The 19,660-nt window shown below is 46.9% G+C and overlaps 1 protein-coding gene across 5 annotated transcripts in view; it reads left to right on the top strand.

Annotated features, from left to right (window-relative positions):
- The first annotated feature begins 2,130 nt into the window (after positions 1-2,130).
- The window catches only part of SLC2A12 (solute carrier family 2 member 12), a 57,972-nt gene continuing 40,442 nt past the window's right edge, over positions 2,131-19,660 (top strand). The window contains exons 1-2 of one of the 5 annotated variants that reach the window (XM_070496137.1): positions 2,137-2,411; positions 6,681-6,771. Coding sequence is in view for 3 of the 5 variants with exons in the window: in XM_014850565.3 (XP_014706051.2) it covers positions 2,300-2,411 (112 nt within the window). In the remaining 2 variants the exon portion in view is untranslated. Of the gene's footprint in view, positions 2,412-6,680; positions 6,813-19,660 lie in introns of those variants that run through there. The other 4 variants (XM_014850565.3, XM_044754144.2, XM_014850566.3 and 1 more) reach the window with 4 other exon arrangements.

The raw sequence follows: 19,660 nt of genomic DNA, 5'->3' as shown, positions 1-19,660 counted from the left end.
CTGAGTGAAAAGAATTTTCCCCCTAAACTTTTCTCTGAGTTATGAGAGTAAGGTGAGCACAGAACAGAGATTGGCATAGCCAGTGGCCCACGTTCAACAACAGAATGAGGAACAGAATGAGGTACACCAGGAGGCTATGTGGTCAGTCTCATTGTTTGCTTTGTCCTACCAATTTCCCATCGCTCTATGCCTGAGGAGTCTCTGTATGGTCAGGCTACGGAGAGCAAAGGGAGAATTATTAAATTGCTTTTAGCCATTGTAAGGAATTCTGGAGTTAGGTTTATCTTCTGCCTAGTCAAAGACTACAGCAAACTCCCCAACAGTTGCATGGTGCCAAGATGCTGCTGGAGACACAGGGCCTGGGATCAACTACATGAAGCAATTATACCACTGACCCATTGCAAGAATGTGTTCTCCAACTGAGGTATTGGCTCTGAGCAGAAAGAAATAGAAGCCAAGAGAATATGGAGAGCTGATGAGAAGTATGTGTGTCACACAAAAACGGCTGGTCCTGCAATTGTCACACATCCTGGGAACAAAAAAACCCTGAAGCATTACAGCCCTGCAGATTCCTCAGTGGGGACACGCTGGTCTGCGGGGTTCTGAACGCCTCACCTCTGAGTCAGCACGCAGCTGGGCGATGCTTAGAGAATTTCCACTCCCCAGCAGCGTCTGCAGACATACAATAGGTGCATAATAAACTCCTGCTGAATTATTACAGTTTTGTTCCCATTTGCTACCTGATTCCCTGGAGGATAAGAAAGACGTAGAAATACCTACTGATGAGCAAAGGAAATGTACAAATGATGAGTTAGTTCAGAGCCGTGTTATGATCCAGCCAAAATGCCAAAGGTGAGTCCTGTGTGGTTCAGCTTTGCCTATATGAGCACAGATTTGCTTCTCTGTCCAGAGGGATGTCTAGGATGAAAAGCCATATTTCAGGGCATCTTCTTAAAGCCAAGAAGGGATGAAAGTGAAGAAAGACAAGAAAATCAGGGAAGGACAAACCTGGGAAGTCAGGACAGAGGAGATTCTGGCCTTACACCACCTGGCTCCAGTCTGCGCTCCGCCACTGACCAGCTGTGAGACTAGGCAACTTGCTCAGCCCCACGTCCCCTCCTGTGACGTGAGCATGTGCCTGATAAGTTTTCTCAAAAGAATCTTTGGAGTTCACACCCTTTGCACAATTTCTGGCACATAATAAATGCTCCTGAAATTTTAGTTTCCACTCCTAATGGTTTTCTAAAATGATCCCATTTCCTAAGATTTTTGAATAAATATCATTTGCTGAATACATAACTAAAGATAAAGTGTCATAACTCTGTAAGACCTTTTATATAAATATACTCACAAATCAGAAAAAAGAACTTCCCCCACGTACCCTGAATTTGGTTCAGATTACCTGAGCCCCACACCCACACAATGGGCCCGTTAGTCTGGCCTCCCCAGGCTGGAAACACCTCCTCTTACCATCAGGCTGTCACACAACCTGACAGAAGGTCCTCTCTTCAAGACAACTAGGCATAAATAAATTGGATTACTTTGCTATAATTATATAAATAAATATAAATAAACAAATAAGTATGTATACACCCACAGGGCATCCAAAGCGCCAGGAATCTCTGCATCCCGAGTTTGCAGGTGCGTGGCCTCAGGCCCAGATCCGTCGGACAGGCCTCGGAGAGAGAGAGCCAGAAGGCGTTCACCTCCAGTAAAATCTGGTGGAAACAACAGAGATGTTTTATGCTCTGTTTGAGGTGGTAAGTGCCATGACTCTTGGAATAAGAGCCTTGCTGAGCACTTGACACAGTTTTCCTTCTGGTACGTCTTTGCGTAAACTGTTCCTCTGGCTGCAAGATTGCCGTCCGTGGGGACTCTGGGCCCTCCCTGTCAGTGTGCGTTTGAGTCGGCGTGTTTTCCTTCTCTGCCTCTTTTCAAAGGTGCAAGAATTCAAGAGCTGCCCCCAGCTAGTGGCCCAACCCTGTGTCAGAGCTGCCGGTCCCAAGCCCATAACCCCGAGCACGCTTCCAGCTCCGCATCTGAGGCAACAACAGTCCTCGGAGGCACGGCCCTCCCACCGGCTGTGATAGGCTGCTTGGAATAGCAACAGCCTGTGTCACCGAAAAGGGCAAAGCCTTCGGAAATAGAAACAAAGTTGGTCACAAATCACGCTGCCTTTGCCCGAAGTTTTTTTTCACCCTTCTTTAGCATGCGACCATGGGGAAAGTGACCACTCCTGCCCGTGGAGGCGGCCGGGGTGGCTCGGTGCCCAGGGAACGGCTGTAACTTCTGCGTGACCATGGTACCTGTTGAAAACACGGAGGGCCCCAGTCTGCTGAACCTGAAGGGGAGAGCGGCGGAGACGGATGGCAGCGACAGAGCCAGTGGCCGGCATCCTCCCCGGGCGAGAGGTAAAACGAGTTAGCCGGGCTCTGGTGACCGGCCAGGGGAGTGAGCGGTTCTCTCTCGGGTCTCACTCGGGTGTGTGTGTGAGTTTGTGTGTGTGTGTACACATGAACCTGCTAGGTGCGTGGAGAAAAGGGGACAGGATCTGGTGGGAGGAGTGACAAGGAGCTATAATGTGAAGATTGAAGTCCCACTGCTGGTAAGCTGGGTGGCACTGATCGTGTTGACAATATAATGTGTAAATCTTTTTCGTTTTGGGAAGATTGACTGGCAAGATAGTCACATGTGTAAACACATACCCCCACACCCCCACATGCAGACTTTTTCTTTTATTGTCACAAATGGACAATCTGTAAAAAGTGGACATTATAGCCACCATTTTTTAAATCAGCATTTTAGGTAGGTTTCATGAAATTAATACTTATATAATCAATGACCACAACCTTCTTTTGAAGTTCCCAGTATCTGTTTGGAATGAATTTGAGCATTATTCGAAGGCTAAAACCTCAGCTTCATCGTTCCTGCCTTCTTTAAAACCGGCCTTTCAAACGGAGGTTTGTTCAATACTTTGCCTCTGGAGGTGAAATTTGGAACACTTTTAATTCATTTCTTCTCCAAACCAAACGCTGTTCTTCACCTCCACATTGACAGTTCCCATGAACACCCTACACACTGTCAGCTGCCTCTTCCTATTCATCTAGTCTGTTCTCAATAGCATAGAAATGAACCAGAGCATGAAATGAAATCGAACATAAATAATCCTCTCCTTCTTGCTGCTTTCCTCCACTCCACTCCCCGAGTCATATAACACGACCCCAGGCCATATACTGGAATGTAGGGGCCGGCCAGTTGGTGCAGTGGTTAAGTTCGCATGTTCCATATACATATACACTCCAGCACTACAGAAGGCATTTCCCTCTCCCGTTGGGATGGATCCAGTATAGACTCGTGTTGGCCTCGTGGGTTCATCTGATCTTGGGCCTGAATCCACGACCCCTCTCTCGGAGGCATGGGGGCACCCCCTCGGGAAGTGAGGAGTGGTCACTCATCCCTGCTCAGCCTTCTCTTGCTTTCCCACTTCTGGTCAAGACTGAGCATGTGGGTCATCCTGCAGCATGGCCTCGGCCCCTCTTTCGCACAGCTGCCCCTTCTCTAAGAGAGCTCTCTGGCCTTTAAGTCCAAGAGGAGGGGAGGGAAATTTGTATTTGGGGGGCAAGGGAAAGGAGGCAAAGTTCTTCCTCTGAATTCCTGCAAGATTGAACTGTGGGGTCAGCTGAGGTGGTGATGTCAACAAAAGTGTTCACTAAATAGAGGCAGTGACAATGTCACAAAGAAGCAGGAAAGACAGTGTCCTGGAAGGGTCTCCATGGTAACAATTAAAAATTTGCTATTTAATTTCAATATGGCCTTGAAAGCACAGTGTACTCTTTGTAGGTTAAATGACATGAGTTCACAGTTATCCCGAAGGAGGCCACATGTACTTAAGTTCGTGAAGGTTGACTGTGTGCACATAATTCAATTTAAAGTGCAACTGTTTCTGTAAAGAAATGATAAATGAATAAATACCGTATCTTTTAGATGAGACAAATACCAAATAAATACCATATCTTTATTATATTGAAGAGGATGCCAAAATGTTTCCATAAAATCTTAAATGAATACAGTTTTGATTTGTGCTATATAGGGTAGATCTTTAGATGAACACAAACCTTTTGTGTGTGTGTGTGTGTGAGGAAGACTGGCCCTGAGCTAACATCTGTGCCAGTCTTCCTCTACTTAACGTGGGATGCCACCTCAGCGTGGCTGGACGAGTGGTGCTAGGTCCATATCCAGAATCTGAACCTGCAAACCCCAAGCCGCCGAAATGGAGTGCACACACTTAACCTCTACACCACTGGGCTGGCCCCAAATACAAACTTTTTAGTATAACTTTTGTAAATTTTCCTAAATTGTCTTAAGCATCTCATGGTACCTAAAGGTAGTTATATGTATCTCTATGTATATAATGAATGCATAGTGCAGATCACTTTATAGTTTTAACAAGTTACTCAACCTCTGCTATCAGGATTCTGTTTTATGAAGATGTTGAGGTTTAATGAAATAATATTCGTCAAATACTCCTTTCAACTTCTTTACATTTTAAACTTCTATAGTTTCATCCAGGAAATTCAGGGTATTTAAAATATGCTCAATAATTACCATAGTATTCCTGCACTTGAAGGTAGCAAGTTTTTCTATATATTTCCATATAAGAATTTTCTACATTCCTAGGTGGGAATTAAAGCATAAAAAAGAAAGAGTTCTACAACCCAGGGTAAGGGAATTCAATCCCGTGAGATTTAATGGGGGGTGCTGTGTTGCACCCCCGATGTTATTATGCACAATGAAAAGTCGCGACAGGTCTTCCTCCAAAAACCCCTCTTACACTGGGCAGAATGCTTTGTTCCAATGTCTAGAGGCTAACGAGCGTAAATTCATTTTCAGGAAGCCATGACTCAAAGTGAGTGCATTTTTAGTAAATTTTTCAGTGTTCATGGACATGTTATACTTGACGTTACAGGTCAGAGTTGAGCTCAGTTTGAAATCCTAGTACCTAGAGCTGATGACAGATACAGGTGAAGTGAGAAACACAGATGCTGGAGCATCTCACACGAGGAGAACAGGAGGCCAGAGGACGTGTGGTCGGCTCCACGGCTCCACTTGGCGCAGTGGCTGGTGCAAGCGACCCTGGTGGCCCCGGGCCGAGGGGCCCACGCCTCCTCTTCACGTCAGGAGCTGGGGCTCCCCAGCTTCTCCCTTCATGATTCCAATGACTGGCTGGGGGAGGGTTTCCGTAAGCCCACCTCACCCCACCAGCACTGGGTTTTCCTCGGATCCGCCCGCCCTAAAGGTCAGAAACCAAGGACAATATTCACTGCATGAGGGCAGGTTCTCAGCACTGCAGATGCAGCTGCTGAATGCTCTGGGACCCCCAGGTCACTAGGACTGCACTCAGTGACCCAGCGGAAAGGGCCGCACTTCGTCCCTAGGACCCTTCTAAATCTGAGATACCACGGTCTGAGGCTAAAGACACGCCACTTCTGCGAACCAGACAAATCCCTGCGGCAGTGGTTCTCAAATGTGTTTGAAGCTGTGAACTTGGTCCAAGTGGACGCCGAGCGGGTGGTCAGTCCAGGTCCCCACGGCCCGCCCTAGTAGAAAGAGGGGAGTTGGAGTGTAAGGGAACTGTGGCCTGGCCGCCCCCTGCTCCCTCCTGGCCCCGTAGCCCTGAGCAGGCCCCTGGATCCCGGCGTCTCACGGAGCAAGCCCGCAGGTCCGCCCTTACTCTGATGAGGCAGGCCGCGGGGTTTTTTTTTTTTGTTGTTGGGGTCTATCCCCCCGAGGAGAAATCTACTTGTAAGAGAGACTGAGGAAACTTTGGGAACAAACTTACCCCTGGGACAGAGAAAGTCAGGCCGACCAGCTTGAGCTGATAACAGAGCTTTTCTTGTGAGACGAGTGATTCCAACACAGACCAATCACTGTGGGAAGCCCCAGACCTTGGCCTTGCCCATTTTTCCAGGCTTTTCATATACTACAAAGTGACAAAAATTTCGTGCTTTTAAAAACATGTGTATTTAACAAATTGATGACTGATAACAACCAAAACTGGTTGTGCGTGGCTTGATGCTTCCAAGGAAATGACAGGGGTTACAGACATGTGAATTTATGCGGGACTGTAGACTCCTCTGTGTAGAAATAAGACCAGATGTAAAGATAAGTGCCTGCGCTCTTACTTGCATCGGCTTATCTCTGTGACGCACATTTTACCTCCCTGGGAAATGGCATCTGAAGTCTGCACTTGAGGCTTCTGGTGACTGCCAGCCTGGGCAATGGCTTCTGCCGGATCTGGGAAAGGAGAGGCTCTGAACGACACGCCGGCCCTCAGCAGAGCCGTTGTTCCCCTTTAAGGCCTTGTTCTCACCTAGCGGGGCATAGAAGTTGTCACTTGCTGCAGCAGACTGGGACAAGCCAGGCCGAGGAGCAGTGGACCCGGAGGGACTGAAATGAGCCGGCAGCCACCAGCGCGCCCGAACTGGTTCTGCAGCCGGTGTCAACTCTGATAAGTCACTGCCCCCGTCACAGTGGTTACATATTTTAAACGTCGCCCTCCTCCCTGGTAAGATGGCCAGCTGAGATCCCAGGAGCACGCCTGGTGGCAGCTCGCAGGACCGGAGGCGAGCCCTCAGGTGCACCCCGTGTGAATTCTCACGGGGTGCTCTGTGGTGGTCTAGGTCTCAGGACGCTGGTGAGAACAGCACTCCAAGACGGCGAGGCCACCCTGGAGTCGCTGAGGAAGCTCCCACGGACACGTGTGTATCGGAGGTGAGCCGGCCGATGCTACAATGCAATTTCAGTGGCTGCAGGTGTGTGGGATTCTGTTTCTCCTGCATGAGTACTTAGTTCTCGAATCGGGTTTGGTAGGTGGCGTTTTCTCAGGAGGACGGCCCGAAGTTCTACTTAGCCTGCGGGCTTAGAAAGTTCCCAGAGCCCGGAGCAGCCCTCCGCTTGGGCTCTGAGAGTGAAGCGGCTGTTTACTCAGCTTGTACAAGCGAGAACTGGTTTTATAAGATTCTTAAGTTGGACGCAACAGGGCTTTCCTAGTTCAGTTTTTTCTCATGAACAGCCTTCCCGAAAGGATGAGCTACTGAGCAAAATAAGGCATGGAAAACCATGTCAAAGGACACCAAGTGGTGGTAGCGAGAAAGGGGGACAGCTCGGATGGACGTCTTCCCAAGGGGCTATTTGACCAAATACCAAATAAGGATGATTTCTCATCCCATCTTCCCTCCAAAAGTACCCAGCCTCAGTTAAAGACACAGCACCTGAAATCCCCCCAAATACTTCCCAGCTGAAACTTTGAGTCAAATATATTACCTTTATAGTAAATCATAAGTTTAGATGGGTTTTTTCTGTTCGATTTTGTTTTGTTTTGGCTCATGGGTATCATTTTCCTCCCTATGTCACGGCACACTCATTTATGCATTTGCTAAATGGCTATGCCCCAGTGGTAGACTAATTTAGGCAGAAGTAATAATAAGACTAAAATAATTTATCACATTATTCTAATTTTAGCAGCTTTCATTCTTTTTGAACAATGACCCACTTTATACTGTTCTGCCAAAGTAACAGGGAGAAAAATGTAGTCTTTTGACTTATGGGGTATTTTTTTTCCTTAAGTAATACAAGTGTAATTTACCTTTAAACTATTAAATTGTGCTTCCCTTGGAAGTAATTTTTTCTCAGAAATACTCAAGACTCAGGTTGGCCTGGTCTGTCAGGCTCTGGGGCTGTTAGCTAATTCCATATTATTGAATCCCAAATGTTTTGCTCCCGTGTGCACCTGTTTCCACACTGTATGGAGGCTGGAGTCGGGAGCCACAGGCAATGCTAATTTAGCCAGCTGCCTGCAATAGCATCTCAACCTCAGATGTGCGAGACTTTTTAAGAACAGGGAAGAAGAGCTGTAATTAGAATCAGTCTGTAGGGTGAGAGAGCATCCCTAAGCTAAGGAAATGTTTCATTTCCACCAGGAGACAAAACTGTAGAGGTCCCAAGGCAAAGTCACAGGGAGAGCTTTTCCAGATGGAAGCCCAATTATGTAGGTATTAACAAAAACAAGGGAATTCAAGAGTTTATGAAAAGGCATAGTTGTATTGCTAGAAACAAGGTATCGTTTTACTTCCTTCAACATCAATGACACTGTTTCCAAGTTTTACTTCCGTGTTATGAACATTCTACCCCATTGATTTAGACTAAACCAATCCTCGTTGAGGGATTTTTGTGAGCCAAGCGCTTCTATGACCATCATTCTTTCTTATCTTTACAACGGATAAAGAAACTGAGGCTCAGAGAACACCAGCTAACATTTACCAAGTGCTTCTTGTCACGTACCAGACACTCCTCTATCAAATTTATTCTCGTAACAACTTTATGAAGTAGATAACAATTTTGTCTTTATCTTAGCAATGAGGACACAGGGACAGGTTAAGGGGCATGTCAAAGTCTAGATGGTAACTAGCAGCACTCTGATTCCTGACTGTCCTTCACCGTGAAGCCCAGGTACCTCCCGGAGAGAAGTGAAGTGACTTGGTCCAGGGAGCATGGCTAATAGGTGGCAGCACGGAATCTGAACCTCAGTACGTAAATCCAGTCCAGGGTTTCACCCACTTGACCAATGATACCATCCAGCGCTGACGTCTCCACTTCCTGCTCTGTTCTGTGATCTGATCTGTGATTGGGTACCTGTTACACTCATTTCAGAACTTTCTTGCATTCTATTTCAGCTAGTTCCTTAGATTTCCATGTACTATGTCTTTTTCTATAAGATTATAGGTTCCTGGATAAAATAGACGTTCCTGTACCTATCAGAGCTTTGAGCCAATGGGAGTGCTTGGAAGGTACTGTGCAATTCATAAGAGGAAGGGACAATACCTTTTCTCCCTATTTCTGTCATGGGTTCACATGCGTGTGGCACGGTTTCCACCGTCTTGTGCCATCCAGTGGAGACGTAACGTAGGAAATGTCTCAACACAGTGCTTACAATGGCCACCCTGCTGATGGCACTGTCCACCCAGATGCACCTGTCTTCTATCTGTGCCCTAAACAGTGCTGACACATACTCCATGCTTAATTGTTAAATGAGTGAGTGAGTGAAGACGTGTTTATTGAACTGAACTGAAGACTGTTTTTATTCGGCACTACTTATTGAGCACCTGCCGTGTGAGAGGCGCAGTGCTGGATACATCAGGGTAAAAAAAGATTTCTAAGATATTTTCCACATCTATAGATTTTACCAACTCATCAGAAAGATGAGAATATAAATAACTGCAAGCCAACCATTTAGTACATTTTGAGTATCTACTTAGAATCAGGCCTGATGTTAGTCCCTGTGTCCAATGGGGAACGAGATATCCATGTTGTGCAAATGCCCATTACCAGCTAGTGGAAAGAGACAGGCATCAGAAAACCTACAAAGGAGGAGGCGGCCAGAGGCACAGTACTAAGGTGGTGCACGGGGGCAGCTCAGTCAGTTGAAGGATCCTGGAAAACGGTATGACTAAGCTGAGTCAAGATAGTATAACTGAGGCCACTGTGTTTACCGAGAGCATTCTAGAGAGAACATAGCTTGTATAAGAGTTTGAACAGAGAATGGCACATTCCGGGAACTGCAAAATATTCTTGTATGAGTTCAAAGTGGGGGAAAGACGATGACAAAGGGATCTGAAGCTATAAACAGGGACCATGTCGTGAAACCTTTGGGTGCGTGGTACCATGAGAGGAGGAATTCTTAGGAAGAGACCGTGTCAGTTTAAAGAAATTGAGAAAGCTTCCGAAAGTGATGGTAGTGGTGATAGAATTGGGAGTCTTGGAAAACCCCACGAGCACGTCTTTAAATCCTCCAGCTTCACGGGGTCACCATTCTTTTAATATTTAAATAAAAATAGCTCCAACCCCCATAAGTTTAAACCCACACTCCTCCTGGCTGCCCACCCTCTGCCCGTCTTCAAACACACAGCATGCCTGAGAGTCTTGTAGTTCTTCTCATCACTTTTTGCACCAACTTCTTGTTTCCACTGGATTCTTGTCCTTCCTGCAACTGGGCTTTTCTCTTATCCCTGCTCCAATCTATGTGTACATTACAGCCCTTTTCCTTCCTATACTCAAACCCCATTCACACCAGCTCTTTGCAGATTTTTACTGTTGATTTGAAGAGGGCTTTGGTACACTTAAGTATTAGGTGGGCTCGTTTAAAATTCTCCTGTCAAGTCTACCGTAGGGAATTTCTTGTAAATCAACTTTCCTGGAAAAAGCCACTGGCCTCTTGTTCTGGTGTTCCCTTGTGTTCACTCCCCGTCCCCATTCTCCAAACTTGGAAACCAGTCTTCACCTTTTCTTCCATTTCTCCTATTTCTGGGCTCTCTTAGCCATTCTTTCTTTCTTTCTTTTTTAAATTATTTATTGAAGTCACATTAGCTTATAACATTGTGTAAATTTCAGATTTACATTATTGTACCTCAATTTCTGTGTAGACTGCTTCGTGTTCACCACCAGTAGTCTAGTTTCCATCTGTCACCACACACAGGCGCCCCTTTACCCCTTTTGCCCATTCCCCTCTGGTACCCTCTAATCTGTTCTCCTTATCTATGTGTCTGTTTATCTTCCACAGATGAGTGAAATCATATGGTGTTTGTCTTTCTCTGTCTGACTTATTTCGCTTAACATAATACCCTCAAAGTCCATCCATGACGTTGCAAATGGCACGATTTTGTCTTTTTTTATGCCTGGTGGTAATCCATTGTACAGATTTACTACATCTTCTCATTCATTGATGGGCACTGGAGTTGCTTCCACGTCTTCTACTCATTCTTTCTTGGTCTCTCTTTCTCTCTCTCACACACACGCACATGTATGCACACACATCAGCATTCTCCCTTCTTGGTCTTTTCTCCCTCTCCCCCCATCTCTCCCACAGTCCACCCGTATGTCGTCAACATCCCCCATGGGCTTCTCCCTTAACACCCAGGTAACCATCCAGGTATTTATTTTTAGTAAATAAAATTATTCTTCCCAAGAGATTTACATCCACAGGCTTTACAATATTATTTATTTTCTTACCATTTTACTTCCCTAATTAAAGAATTTTAAAAGCACTAAGGGTGAGTCTTGACCATTTTTGAGTACATGAACTCCTTTTTAAATAGAAAACAAGTTCAAATCTTCACATAGAAGTCTTTGCAGTTTTATGTTTATTGATTAGAAGACAGAGAATGACAGAAAGCTACTGTGCATTCACTAGCGCTTTGAAATTTTAAAGAATTTTTTTCATCACATCTGCATATGTTTGAAATCTTGACGTACAGATATGCACGTTATTATTTTTTCCAACATTCAATAATCATTGATGGGATTCTAAAAACTTTGTGAATTTTCAAATGTCCACAGCTCACACAGGTCGAGAATCCCCATCCCGGAGACATTGGGGCTGTCCAGGGAAGACGGCTGCTGGCTTGTTCTCAAGATTCCTTCCTTCTTAACTATCTATTGAAAACCCCGTGAAAACATAGAAAAAGATGCAAAATTACAATAGCATTAAAGCCAGATATATTCAGTGAGTTAGGACTTAACCCTAAGTAAAATGCAACATGGGCCTAATGTACAAAATAGGGCTGTAAAAGTTTAACTTCCCACAGATTCTCACTGTGCATTCCTAATTGAGAGAACTGTCACCAACCCGGGGAAGAAAGACATCTCCACAGAGCCCTGGAGCTGCTCTTGCAGATTGTTGGAAGGTCTGCTCCACAGCCTGCTTCTTCCCATCCCATCCCGTCATCAGCACGTCTCTTTCTCCATCTTTTAGAGGCTAGTTTCCAGGATTTCAGCAACTCTGGGCGAGTTAGAAAAGACAGTGGCTTGTATTCTTGAATGTGAAATCAGTGTTAAGAAGGGGAAAATCCTAGAGGAGCCACTAGAATGGTGCATTCTAGAAGTTGTAGTTTTGTATGTACTGTTTTGTTGGGTTTTGTTGTTTTTTTTGCTTTTTTTTTTTTTTTTTTTTTGCTGAGGAAGATTTTCCCTGAGCTAATGTCTATGCCAATCTTCCCCTATTTTGTATGTGGGTCACTGCCACAGCACGGCTGATGAGCAGTGTAGATCTGCGCCCAGGATTCGAACCCATGAGCCAGGATCACTAAAGTAGAGCACACAGAACTTTAACCACTCAGCCACAGGGCCAGCCCCTGTATGTACTGTTTTTAACAAGCAAAGAACTACAGACTGCTTTAACTAATGCAGGAATAATATCCCTTCTTCATAGTCAGGGGACCAAAAAGAATCCTTTTCTCAGTCCAATGGAGCCTCACCAGAAAAGTCACTCCCAGCCATCAGGAAGTTGGCTCGCAGCTACACATCAGTTGCTCCCCCAGGTCTAACCAAGAGGAGTTTCCAGCTGCAACCGGGTAACTGGAACAAGGTGCGTGAGACACTAAAAACCCGATAGCTGGTCCACCTCCCTTCTGATTTTCTGCCTTTCGTATCAGGAGATCTAAAAGATTCAGACACCCTCCTCTCAGTCTCTCTTGCAGCCAGATTTGACCATGGAACCCTGGTTCTGGTCAGCGAGACATCGGGGTGCATCTTTGGAGGGGAGGAGAAATGTCCTCAGCTCAATTGGGGCCCCTGGCTGGGTCAGAAAATTCAACCAGCAAAATAGATTAACAGCAGAAAAGCACCCAAATTTATTTAAGTTTTAGATGACATGAGATGCTTCAACAGGAAATGAAGACCCAAAGAAAGGGTTAAAGCTGAGTATTTTTTTGCTGGATTTGATGGAGAGTGAAGAGGCAAGTAGAAGATGACAGGTCAAGGAGGACGAGGCGAGTGTGGTAAGCCAGGACACACTTAGCAAGGCTTGTTTGTTCAGATTCCTCTTGGCGTCCCTGTCCCTTCCTATTCGGAGATAAGGTGGTTCTTTTCCTCAGGGTACAGAGCGGACGCCTCCCACATGAGGGTCTCATGACCTGCTTCAGGGCAGAAGGGCAGGGCAAGGTCAGAGGGACCTCCTGCTTCTGCCATTTTCTCGAACTCCTTCAGCTTAAATTATTCGATATGCCAAGGTGTCATATTTTGGGGTAGCATATCCTGAACCCCATCATCTTCCTAGGTGCTTCTGGAAAGTTCGCTCCTGAGAAAAGGAGAGGCTTTGCCCTTAGCCTTCTCTGAATATAGTCTCTTGCCTTTGAATCTGACTGTGAAAGAATCTTCTGCCTGGAGCTGTGGCAGCCACTTTGCACACAGGATGACAGGTCAGGGCCGAAAGCCAGCCCTCTGAGGAGGCAGAAGCAGAAGCATGGAGAGAATGCGAATCCTCAGAGACTCTCAGCTCAACCTCTTGCTAAGTAAACAATAAATGCCACGAAGTTTTAAGCCTTTATTTTTTAGGTTTTTGGTTTCTTCCATTCAAAAATATTGTAACTGATTTGGGGGCTGGGTTAAGAGAATGCAGCAAATCTGGTTATTGGCAAGTATGTTTTATTTTATTTTTTTATTTTACTGTTTTTTTGGTGAGGAACATTGGCCCTGACCTAACATCTGTGTCAGTCTTCCTCTATTTTGTATGTGGGATGCCGCCACAGCATGGTTTGGTGAGCGGTGTGTAGGTCCGCACCCAGGATCCAAACCCATGAACCCCGGGCTGCCGAAGTGGAGCACACAAACTTTACCACTATGCCACCAGGCTGGCCCCGGCAATTATGTTTTAAATACAAGGGCAAAGCATGCATTTTAAGATTTCTTTTTACAGGAAACATATATAAATTTTGGAAAGCGTCCAATTTCTGTCTATAATTTTTTTAAGTGGAGTCTGCTAAAAAAGAGCTGTAGGACAACATCCAATGGCAAGAGAAAACGGAGGTGAAGATGGAGCTACCTGAGAACAAAGATGCAAAGAGATCACGTACGACTTGGAAGGAGGATGAGGAGGCTGGAACACAAGAGCAGAAGCTTATCTGACATCTGTGATGCACAGGATGAATATGAGAAGGTATTCTAGGATGCACATAAAAAGGACAAGAAGATGGGCATGAGAGAGGAAATCAATATAAATAACTGATATGTAAATAATTACTCCGAAACAAATGAGAGGGAAAACCCAAAATACTAGAAGAAATCTTCTCTGAGTAGAAGAAGAACTCAACGAGCGGCAGAAAAATGTAGAAGAAACAGACACCTGGATTTATCCCGGTGAAAGTTGCACCTTGAAGGAGGGAAGAGAAGAAAGAAAAGACTGAAGGGCATGCATGCCACCAGCAGAAAGAAGAGCTGCCAACAGAACTGGGGGCAGGTGGCACTGACGTGGGACATCAACAGTGTCCCTGCTTCACACCCCCGTGGCAGGCAGAATAGCTTCAGCCTTCAAAGCGTGTCTGTGAAAGTACTGCTGAGTCAAACCTGCGTTTGGGAAGATAAAAAGAAAGACAGCAAAATTCCTATCTTTTTGTCCCAGAAAGGTCAAGTGCTAGCAGGTATAGAGGGAGGCCAAGGTTCCTGCTTCTGGCTCCTCTGTATGTCAAAGGGAGGACTGGGGTCGGGAGGGGGCTAGCGGTTAGACGAAGGATGGTGCGCCGTATTTCCCACCGTGGAGGCACCATGTGTGGTCCAGGGCCTGGAGGCAGCATCTGGGACCTCTGGCTGCCGTTGGAGACACCACACCTCAGTTCCCCATGGGACGTGCCCTCTGCGAGGTTGTGAGGAGCTTTCTGCTGAAGCCAGCGCTCTGCCTTCTGGGGCATCCAGTAACCTCCTGAGCTCTCTGCCAGGCACGGGTGGGCCCCCCGACACGGACAGCCCTGCTCCCAATGCTCCCCGTATAGGGCAGGAGGCAGGCGTAACTAAACGCAATCGAGGATGCTATAAGGCCAGGGACCAAAGGCAAGAGAGAGGAAAGAGATCAATGCAAACCAAAGAGAGGGAGTCTGGGAAGGCTTTGGAGAGGAGGGGACATTAGAGCTGATCTTTGAAGATGAGTAGGGTCTGCCTCGGCTGTGGAGGAAGGAGGACCCGCCGTGAGGGGAACAGCATGAAGAACAGCACAAGCCTGGGAAAGCGTGCAGCATTTTCCAGAAACAGCGAGGGGTCCAGAATGGTGCCTGGAGACCACAGTGGGATCTGACTGCAGTGGGTCAGCTGAAAGGGGACTGCTAACTGCAGGGTTGAGGACTAGAGGCCAAGGCCACACACACAGCTGGCGTCTAGAGCCGTGAAACACCATGTGGCCTCCGCAACGGTGCTGTATTAACAGGCTTATAATGGTGCTGAGAGCTTTGAAGAAATGCTGAGTGTGCTAAGCATTCTGTGAATACGAAGTTCCGTATGCTAACCATTACGGTATACTGGGGGTCAACCTCAGTCTGCTGACGGAGCTGTGGGAGGGGACGACCAAGGATCAGTGTTCAAGAGTGCTGTCATCATTCATTCATTCATTCATTCACTCAAAACAAACATTCACTGAGCATTTCCCTGGTGCTCGAGATGAGAGGTGAGAGTACAGAGACAGCATAAGGAAAGCAGGTTCTCACTTTGGAGGAGCTTCTAGTCTAAGAGGGGAAGACAAACAAGTGCATAAATGAGGCCCTTACGATGTGTCAGACGCTCTGAAAGGACACACTGTGCGCACAGTGGGGGCACAGCTGGCTGATGGGGGGCATGGGGGCAGCACGAGGCAGAGCAGGGTGGGCTTCACAGGGGAGGCAGCACTTGAGATGACTCCTGAAGGATGGATGGGGATTTAAGGTGTCCGAGGAGAAGGGGCAGAGAAAGGGGAGACCACAAGGGCAAGGCCATTTGCAAGTTTTTCTCGTGCAAAGCATAAAGTCAGGGCCTTTTAAATTTGAGAGGCATTCCCAGTCGGTCAAGCTACACAATCACCTGGCTGCCGGCCAAGAAAGAAGACCTGTGTGTGCCCACTTTTCAGACTGGTAGAGTTTGGTCAGCCGGGGAGGGTTTCCTGCGTGTCCCTTAGGTAAACACGCTGTAACAGGCATACGGAGAAGAAAGGAGAAGGCAGGCAGAAAGGCAAATATTGTGAGAAGCGAGTGTCTCGTGTGGGGGCCTGTTCCAGCTGTGGTGTCATCTGAGTCTCCGCGAGCGCGGACAATGCAGCCATTGTTGTGGTGGCCGTGCAGACTCTCGCGCTATGGGGCTGCCTGTCCTTTGTGCCCTCCCTGAGGGTCTCAGTGCTCATTTGCATAAGGCCCCTTGGTTGTGATCCATAGGAACAGTTTTATTTTATTGCCTTATTAAAGAAGCATCTTTGCATCAAAAGGAACACTGCTGGTCTGGTAGCAAAGCAGCCAGACACAGAGGCAGCAACCCGGCAGCCTGTGGATACCAGCTGTAAGTCTCCAGAACGCCACCACTGTGTGTTGTCCACGAAAGGCTGAGAGTTCCCTTTGATGCTTTGGGGGAAAACGGATGTAAAGGAAGGGCCCCTATGAAGCAAGGGCCTGAGTGAAATGGCTGGAGATGCTGACCTTCATCACGAATGTTAAGTGCAGACTGTTGGACCTCAGGGCTGCGTGTTTTTAGAAAAGAAACTAATTGCGATTCCTCACCTGCCCTCTGCTTCCGCACGGGCTGCTTTTCCTCAGTCCACCCAGCTGCCCCGGGCTCTCCCATCCACAAACCCCACCTTCCTGCCGTGTCTTCTCTCTTTCCTCCTGTTCCCTGCCAGATTTCTTGGCAAAGTTGTACTTCCTAGTATCTGTAGGATGACATCTTGCTTCTATCATCATCAACCAGAAAGTAGACACAGGAAAAGCCCGCTGTTTATCTCTCTCTCTGTTGTTTTATACCGTAAAATAGCGCCAGGAACATTTCCTGTGGTGGAAGTCCCAGGGTCACAGGGCTGCGACCTTGGGAGCCTTAGGGACTAGCCTTCCATACCAGATTAGAATTCAGCATCCCGGGTGGGCAGCTTGAGGATCACGTGGGCCTTCAGCCGTCATAGTCGCAGCTGTGAGATGAGCAGGGAAGTGAGTTTTGGGCAGTATCCTCAAGGCATATAATGGGGACGATATGCCCTTCAAGTAAAATTCAGACAAACAGTGAGGACCTTGGCTTAATTCTATAGCATGTAACCCACATCGCTACGCCCCCACGTGGGAATAGGGTCATGGAATATTCTAGTGAACTTTTTAAGCTTTTAAAAGCAAATTCCCTAGATAGATAGGTAGGTAGGTAGGTAGATAGATATAATATGATATATAAATTTTTTTAATTGCAATTTACAAAAAAAATTTTACCAATTCTTATGGAAAAAAAATTTATTACGTCTCTGAAGAATTATACTCAGTGCTAGATGCTGAGTCTCGAGAGGGACATTGACAAACTGGCATGGTCTGCAGACCCTTTGCACACATCCCAATTTGTCAGTGTCCTATGAATCCAGGCTAAAAGGACTAGGCACATGAAACTAAGTCCAGAAAGCAGAAGAAGGAGCCAGATCATTCTTCCGTCACGAGGGACTGCCCTAGACGGCGAGGAGCTGGCTTCATGGCTTCCCTCGCCCGTCTCCCCGCTCTTCCTCAACTCACCACCTCAGACTCTCTCTGAAGTAGGATGATGGAGCTGCAAAGGAAGGGCCTCTTGTATCTCACGGGGTCTTTCCTTTTGTGAGGAAGCTCTGTTTCCCATCTAACGAAAAGGAAAACACGGAAGGTGAGGGAGAAGGCCGAGGTGGCGAGGACAACCTCCTGCTGCACAAGCAGTTCTGGCATCTATGCCCCACATCCTCCACTCAGTGTCCTACGCTGCCCTCTGTCACTCGAAACCCCTTTCTGGGGGTCTCACTCAATCTGCCTCCCAAGTGTTTCTTTCTCCAAAGTCACTTAGTTCTCCAGCCTGAATATCGAGACCAATTGTCAAAACGCACAATCAACACGTCAGACATAGAAAAAGTGAACAATGACAAGTGCAGACAAGCAATACAATATTCTTATCCAAATGTGAGAATTTGACCTAACTCTCCTTGTGGTGGAGGAATTTGTTGTTACTGATTTTAAGATGACCTGGGAAAAAGAATATGTGGAAACTGAGGACATGAGGACATGAGAGAAACTGTAAGAGAACGCTTTAGAGTCATTTTGCCGTAAAAATTAAGACAGTGCATAATAAATAACAAAACATAGAGATATCACCAAAATGTTAAGTTTCCTGAGGGGCAAAGACCACACCTGTTTTGTTTCATTGCTGTATATATAGCCCTCGGTACCCAGGAAGATGCCTGTGTGGAACGGGGCTAAATATTTGTTTTCTGATCAGCTGGATAAATTGCCCACTTAATTTCAATGTAATGGTTTGTGTTTGCAGTGTTCATCAATTAGTTTGGTTTTGTTGCTGATTATTGCATTTTTATTGGCTCCTCCATCTAAATACTCAATCCTCCTTTTATTTATTTTTTGGACTTTCCTGCTTTTCATATGCCACCAGGATCCCAGAGGTTTAAATACCTTGGATATTTATGGTGGGAAGGGATTTAGATCAGCTTTGTTTGACCTGCTCATTTCACTAGAGCTGAATAGCATTTTAAAGCAGACCCCCGACCAGTTAAACAGCCTTAGCTCCGCCTGGGATAATCGCGTGCCCAAGCGCATGCTTCTAGTCCATTTCACACACATCTCAGCTCTGCTGCTCTTCTTACTGCTGGGGTTCCCAGGCCCATCCTGGTCCCGCTGCTCATTCTCCACTCTCTCTCCCTCAGTGACCTCATCCACGCCCGTGGCCTTCAAGACCGAGCATATGCTACTGAAGCCCAAATACACATCTCCAGCCCTGACCTGCCTCTTAGGCTCCAAATCTGCACACCAGGCCCCTCCTGGACGTTGTTATCTGAATGTCTTACAGGCAAAACAAATAAGACATTTCGTAAGTCTTCAGTGGAACCTCTGATTTCCATTCCTCCTTTACCTCCACCATGGTCGGTCCTCCTCCAGTCTCCCTAGGGTCAGTATGGTGTGCTGTGTGGCACAGAGGCCTGGATCAGGGCATTGAATGCTGTAAAATCACCCAACCAATGGCTCAGACCATGGAATCACCGTGGGTTCCTACCTCCTTACCCTCCGACTCCAATTCATGAGCTGGCGTAGCCGTTTTACCTCCGAATTAACTTGTGAATCCCTCTGCTTGTCTTCAGTTGCACTCGTCACGCCTGCATCTAAGGTAGCATCGTTGCTTGTCGAGACTAAGGCAGCCAACTCCTCCCGACCACCAGGCGGGGCTCCACATGGCGGCAAATCTCATGGTGGCAGGACCCTCTCCCGCTCACGTGACACGACTCACGACTTGGAATACCAGAGCAAATTGTCGTTGTGACCTGCCAGGCCCTGCGGGAAGCGTCCCCTCTGTCCCCACCCACACGCACTGGATGCCCTGTCTCACTCACCTCTCCAGGCTCATGCTGCCCGACACGGGGTGCGTTGGCGTCCCCTGCTGGAGCGCTCCTGTCCTCAGGCAGGCCTTGGAAACGGCTCTTCCCTCGGCTACCTCCTGTTCTGTTTTGTTTTTGTTTTGATAAATTACAAACATATAACATACACTTGTGTAGCTGTCACCAAAAATTATCTCCCCAGGTTACGTGGTGGGAGCCTGCAGCACTTCTGGAGGCCCCTGCCCTCTGGGCTTTGCCCACAGGGCACTGCAGTGGGACCAGAGGAGCTGC

The sequence above is a fragment of the Equus asinus genome, chromosome 24 (genome assembly GCF_041296235.1).
Source record: "Equus asinus isolate D_3611 breed Donkey chromosome 24, EquAss-T2T_v2, whole genome shotgun sequence".
NCBI classification, from domain to species: Eukaryota; Metazoa; Chordata; class Mammalia; order Perissodactyla; family Equidae; genus Equus; species Equus asinus.
The sequence above is the reverse complement of the archived record's forward strand: the minus strand, read 5'-3'. Positions and strand labels throughout refer to the sequence as shown.